At 41.2% G+C, this 6,162-nt stretch overlaps 1 protein-coding gene across 1 annotated transcript in view; it reads right to left on the bottom strand.

Annotated features, from left to right (window-relative positions):
• Positions 1–206: 206 nt before the first annotated feature.
• qtrt2 (queuine tRNA-ribosyltransferase accessory subunit 2) overlaps positions 207–6,162 on the bottom strand; it is a 17,370-nt gene continuing 11,414 nt past the window's right edge. The window contains exons 6-8 of the mRNA XM_031850074.1: positions 5,365–5,534; positions 2,200–2,314; positions 207–2,082 (exon numbers count right to left, since the gene is read on the bottom strand). Of these exons, the coding sequence (XP_031705934.1) occupies positions 1,815–2,082; positions 2,200–2,314; positions 5,365–5,534 (553 nt within the window). The 3' untranslated portion in view covers positions 207–1,814. The remainder of the gene's footprint in view (positions 2,083–2,199; positions 2,315–5,364; positions 5,535–6,162) is intronic.

Below are 6,162 nucleotides of genomic sequence, written 5' to 3'. Positions count from 1 at the left end.
ATAAATCGTTAGTCAAGTAACACGTTAGTGAGTCACGCGATTCACTAGTATCGCGAGTCATTCGTCACTCGAGTCTTTAGTCATTGAAGATAATGTCATACAAAAAATAATTTGTGGTCATTTATATGCAAAAAATAAATAAAGATGCATCTTTTAAAAAGTACATAAAGAAATACATAAAGAAATAAATGTCCATATTTCCCATATCTATTTAAACAGATTTATTCTTTACAAAGGCACTCCTATGACTCCATACTACACATGTCCTGCACAGGAGCAAAACACCCAGACTGAAAGAGACACAATGTCCCCCTTTGTGGCTGTTTGAGGTCATATTGCATCTATTTATAATTTTTTTTTTGTCTCTTTGTAGTTTTTATTTTGCATTTGTCTGTTTTGTAAACAGTAATTTTAAATGTTTTTTTTCAGTTTTCCATCTCTTTGTAGTTCTGTGTCTCATCTGTCTCTTTGTGTTAATTATCAATTTCCTTGTGGTTATTTCGTGTCTCTTTTCAGTCGTTTTGTGTCTCTTTGTGGTACCGAAATGTTCAAACAGAAGTTCTCCAGTGGGTCACGTGACCCCAGGGCCCGTCTGTGCCCAGTAGACCTGTTGAGTAATGCATTTACAGCTATGGCATCTTGTCAAATGAATAACTTAAGGTACCAATGCATCACAACGCAACACTTGCCCCTCAAAGTGACAAATGCTGGCACTTTCTCCCTCCTGTTGAGACTCTGGATGCTCTGCTCTGACAGCACAATTTCACTGATAAAACCCTACTCTGGCCATCATTTCCTCCATGAGAACACCTTCTGCACTTCACACCAAATAGCTTTATGAGAATCTGTTGTCTTGTGAGAACAGCTGATCTCATCCTTTTTCCAGGTCGTGCTGCCACAACAGCAGATAACAATCCGGCTGGCGTGTGAAGTGTGGGATAACCGTGAGGCTCGGCTCACACTGCAAACTTGTTCAGGAGAGTGGAAAGACAAAAGAAACTCATAGTGATCAAGCCTGAATGGCACTCTCCATCTGTATAATTGGTTGAAATGAGCTATGGAGGACCACCTGCTGACTGCGTCATTCAGAGCTCTTTTACATGGAAATTGTGCCCAATGTCGCTCATTCTGTCAGAGGAGGCGGCACACAAAGAATGAGCATAATCATCAGCTCAAGAATGCTCCTAGATGGAAATAAGTTATCATTTTCAGCTTTGCTTTCAGTTTATCCACTGATACAAACACTTTGTGGAACTAATCCCCACAATAACGATTTAGACTGGACATAACTGAGATAATAGCTATGTATTATAGTATTGCAAACTTAAAAACTAATAAAACCGTTCCTCAGTCTCAGTCTGCCAGTTTAAAGCTGCGCTAATAAATGTTTTTTTTATGAGAAATGTGAAAGGGATGGTCACTCACGGTGACAAATCCACATAGACTAATTTATCGGGCATTTTAGTGTCGTTTTGCTCTTTCTTTTATGGCCCACAAGTTTAATTTTCAGCTGCAGCGGGCAAACTTTTCAATGAAAAAGTTCTGATTACTGTTGACGTATACCTGCTCAGGAGTTAGAGACTCCTGGTGTGAAACAAGGAAACAAACTTAAAGGACATGCATCAAATGGTCGTCTTCACATGCTGTGTTTTTTCATCCTCCTCTGCTAAAGGTGCTTCTGAGACATGACTTCAGAGACATATGGAGGGACTTGGTCTCAAGGTCTCTGCAGTAGTACGGCAGAGCTTTGATTGAGTATGGCCATGGCAGTCCAGTGATCCTTGAGAGGAAAAGCAGGATCAATCCCTCTCCTATCATTCTGATTTATCAGTCTTATTTATTTCTGTCTGCCCGCCTCTCTCCCCGAGTACCCGTCTCTTCAGGACTTCCAATTTATCATTAGCCAGCGCTTCTCTGAGGGCGCCGAAGAAGGCATGATAGTGGGCTGTGTTGTGGATCATGAGCAATACTCCAGCCAGCAGCTCATTGGTCACCAGCAGGTGGTGCAGGTACACCCTATGGTGGTTCTTACAGCAGTAGCAGCCACACCCCTCAACCAGGGGCCTGAAGTCATCTTTGTATCTGGGTAGAAGTTCAAAGAAAGTTTAAGAAAGTACAATTCATGAACAGGCACCCGAAATATAAATCAAGTGTTCTTGATTCTGCAAGCGTTGAGGTTTCATGATAGCTGCCACAAACCTGTCGCCTTTGAGATTGATCTCAAAGGATGTCATCTGCGATTGATCGTCAGGATTTAAATCTCCATTCTGTTGCGTCGCCCCCGACGTGTCTCTCTCTCCATCCAGCTCCAGCACTAGCAAAGCATACATGCGTCGTATTAAATCACAGCTCAACACAAACTATTCGCACCAACATCTCATCCGTCCCTACATAGAAAACCACAGCGCTCCATCTGGCGGGCCAATAATACGCGAACACATACTGTAGCTTGACCCCTTTTAAACACTACTGTGTCCTATACCACCACCCCCCCCATAATATAATTATGTTCTGACAACCGGGGCCTGTCCTACACAGAGGGGTGTTCACTGCAAGGTCACTTCGCTTAATTTAATGAGCATAGAAAAGTAACCAGAGGTGATAAAGACTGTGTGTTATCCAGAGGGCTGTTGTGCAAAGGAGGGTCTACCACAGTTAAAGACACCGGGGATACAAGGAAGATAAACTACAGGGAGGAGGGAAAGAGAAAAAGGATGAAAATGGTCCATAATGACGCATACGATTAAAGATAGGTTTAGCGCAAACTGTAGCAGGTGAAGCGGAGAGCAACAAAGTGTATAAACAGAGCATAGAATGGAATTTAGCTTAAGGAGGGGGTGATAAGAGAATACCGGAAACAAAATGAGGCTTGACCAAAGCAATAAGATGTAGAGAAGAGCAATTCTGTCTTACAAAATCATAGAGCGGAACAGAACTGTGAGGCAGACAGTTGGAAACCTGAATTTTTTTGCATGCATTACACTCTAAACGTCTAAAAGGCTGCAAAGATAATTTGTTCAATTCAATTTATTTTTGTATAGCCCAAAATCACAAATTTGCCTCAGAGGGCTTTACAATATGTACACATTTGACATCCTCTTGTCCCAGGACCCTCACATTGTTCTTCATCGTCATACTTCCTTTCCGTTTTGACAATTCAGGTAGTTTAATTAATTAGTCTTCAATTAAATACATTTAAATATGTAATTCCAAAGGTAGCTCAACCCATTGACTGTAGGACGTCGTCACCGTGACATTGGTTTGTGGACTACCGTTTTGAAGCCTTGAATTTGGCATTTTAGCAGTCGCCATCTTGGTTTTTTTGCAACCAGAAATGACAACCGAACTCTGAACAAGATACATCTAAACAAACTAAATGTTATAATCAACTTTCATAAACTGAAAACACACTGTGAAAGGTTTAAAGTTCTAAGACAAAAACTCGGACAACGTTGTGGTAGCGACCTGTCAATCAAAAGGTAGCAAGTTTAAGGCACTTCAGCATTGGCTTCACCTTTCAGAACCGGAGGATGCCGCCTGACTCAACATCAAATCGTATGAATTTCACTGGAGTCTGAGGCTACAGAGATGGTAGTTACTGCCTCTCTGATAAGCTAGGCTAGTTGTGTTAGCAGGACTAGTTTATCTGGTGTTACCTTTTGCTCTTCATTATGATTACATTAGGCTACTGCCTCAGCTAAAGCTATTTCACCTGCTAACCGCAACTTGCTGTAGAGCTGCAGTTTGGTTGTTAGCACCGTTTTCTAGTTCTTACAAATGCTGTTTGATCCCCTGAAATTATACATTTCTAATATGGATTAATACATTTTATGGTTAAACAGATTCTGGTCTTAAGTCAATCTCAAATTTGTGCTTTAGCGTTTTGACTTTTTGCGGAAGAACAGGTGGAGGAAGTGTGGTTAGGGGATAAAAGTAAGATCCGATGATAAAAACATGAATGTATAACGATGAAGCGTAAAACTTCCGGCGGGTAAAAGGGAAGGAAGCGGAGGAAATAGCATATGGTCTGCAGTGTCAATGAGGGTCTTAACTGGAAAGTTCCCCCCCACGGGATTTTTGTAGTTGGTTGAGAGGGGAATTAGAATTTCTCTTCAGGTTTGACACCATCACTGCTCTCACCTCCACTGAACTCCATTACGCTCCCTGTGCAGAATCGATTAATGCCGTCTGACACTTGATGCTGCCGGATGCCGAACTTCACTCCAGCTGTCAGACGAGTTTATCGCTACTTTTTAATGAAGCACAAAGTCTTCAGCAGTCCATTTCCCACAGCTCTTGTCATAACACGTCTTTAGCTTTTCACTTGGGACAACAATCAGAATGATGGGCCCAGACCTACTTGTATGTAATGCACCATTTATTTAATTCCCCTAGCTGAAATTCTTTCTACCTCAATTACCTCAACTGACCTGGGGCTAATCATCTCTGTCCAAGGGCTGGACGACATGGGGAAACATTACTGGGATCATTTTAGACCAACATTGCCATTGTTTTTTAAAGTTCCTTATCTTCTGTATTGTTCACTGAACAACAGGCCTGATGTGAACAGAAATATATCAAAAATAAATGTGATATTTACAAGTTTCTTTTCTACTCTCACTCCCATATGTCGCATGGAGCGTAGGGCAGCATTCCAACCCTCTGCAAAAGTGTATTTAACCAACTTTTAAATAAAACAAATGCTTTCTATTACATTGCGATGTCAATTTAGATTTGATTCATTGTTCCACTCTACTCTGTACCATTAATAACATCAAAGTGGTGCCCCTTCTGACACCTAAACTTCTCTGTTAATATAAATAAATATTTACTCATCGCTTTGTCCACCTCTCCTTTATGCACAGAAATGATGTTACGTAAACGATCATTGTGACATGTCAGTGTGCTGCTGAATAGAATCCAGGGTTTTCCATCTTCTAGGGGTAATTTCCTTCATCACACTTTTTGGCTTTAGGCAAAGTTCTTTTACCTGAAAAGTCATTTGACAAGAGCAGAATTGTCCCCTTTTTAAATGTGGAACTAAACCTTGATTTAAATGCTAATGTCTAAAAACAAGTGACAGTTGCATAAATGACTGCCTAAGAAGAGAGTGCAGATTAGGGGGGCTTATGCAGATTAGAAAGGAAAAGGTTAGAGCAGCGGAAAGTTAACAAGTGTGATCTACAGCTCAACTACACACCTGGGTAAGTCTTAATGCACTGTTACGATCATTAAAAAGGAAAGCAGCATGTGTAGCCATTCAGTAAACCTTCAGTAGCTTGCACAGCATAAACGTTAGTTAATGATATGCTAACCTAGTATCACTATTACTCAACATTTAACCACGACGGCAATTCACCACACCTGCAGGGGCCGCTCTACCCGCCAGCTCTGGGTCCGGGGAGGTGTCGAAGCTGAAGCAAAGAGCACAGCCTCGCTCGGTCACCTGGAAGGGGAAGAAACTCTCGAACAGGTCCACACCGGCCTCCACACATGCCAGCACCTCATCCGGTCGTCCTACACCCTGCAGCAGTCTGAGAGTCACGCACAAACAGCAGAAGACATCATAGACATTAAGCCTCGGAGAACTGTGGGATCGCCGGCGATCCTCGCTGGCGCAAATGTCTTTAAGAGGCTGTAGCTCATTCTTACAGCTGGAGTGAATACTCGTATGTTAATGGTATCACAGTGTTTCCCATTAATTACCCAGATTGTGGCAGCCCGCCAAACTCTATTTTTTCCCGCCACAGTTTCATCATGAACCAAAAATATTTGTAATCCTTGCGCATTTCCTCCGCAACTGTGCAGCGATAAAATGATTAGCTTTAAAATATACTTAAAGTAGCAAACGTTAAAATATACAGTAAGAGCAAAACGGGATGGGATTTTTTTATCATTTTTATCAAATTCTTCAGTGGTCAAAACATTTACAACCAAAACTGTGTAGAAATGGTCTCAACCCAAAAACTGCTGCAACAACTTAAAGAGACATAATTAATACATTTTTATCTCTGATTTATGACTAGAACAACTTGGCATACGCAGCTGAACTGCATTTGAAATTAATCTTCAGGTTCCCTGCTTTCAGGTGGCGCATGTATATATACATACATACATATATACATACATATACATATATACATACATATACATACACATACA

The sequence above is a fragment of the Anarrhichthys ocellatus genome, unplaced genomic scaffold, assembly GCF_004355925.1.
Source record: "Anarrhichthys ocellatus isolate YVR2014 unplaced genomic scaffold, GSC_Weel_1.0 scaffold10, whole genome shotgun sequence".
Lineage (NCBI taxonomy): Eukaryota > Metazoa > Chordata > Actinopteri > Perciformes > Anarhichadidae > Anarrhichthys > Anarrhichthys ocellatus.
The sequence above is the reverse complement of the archived record's forward strand: the minus strand, read 5'-3'. Positions and strand labels throughout refer to the sequence as shown.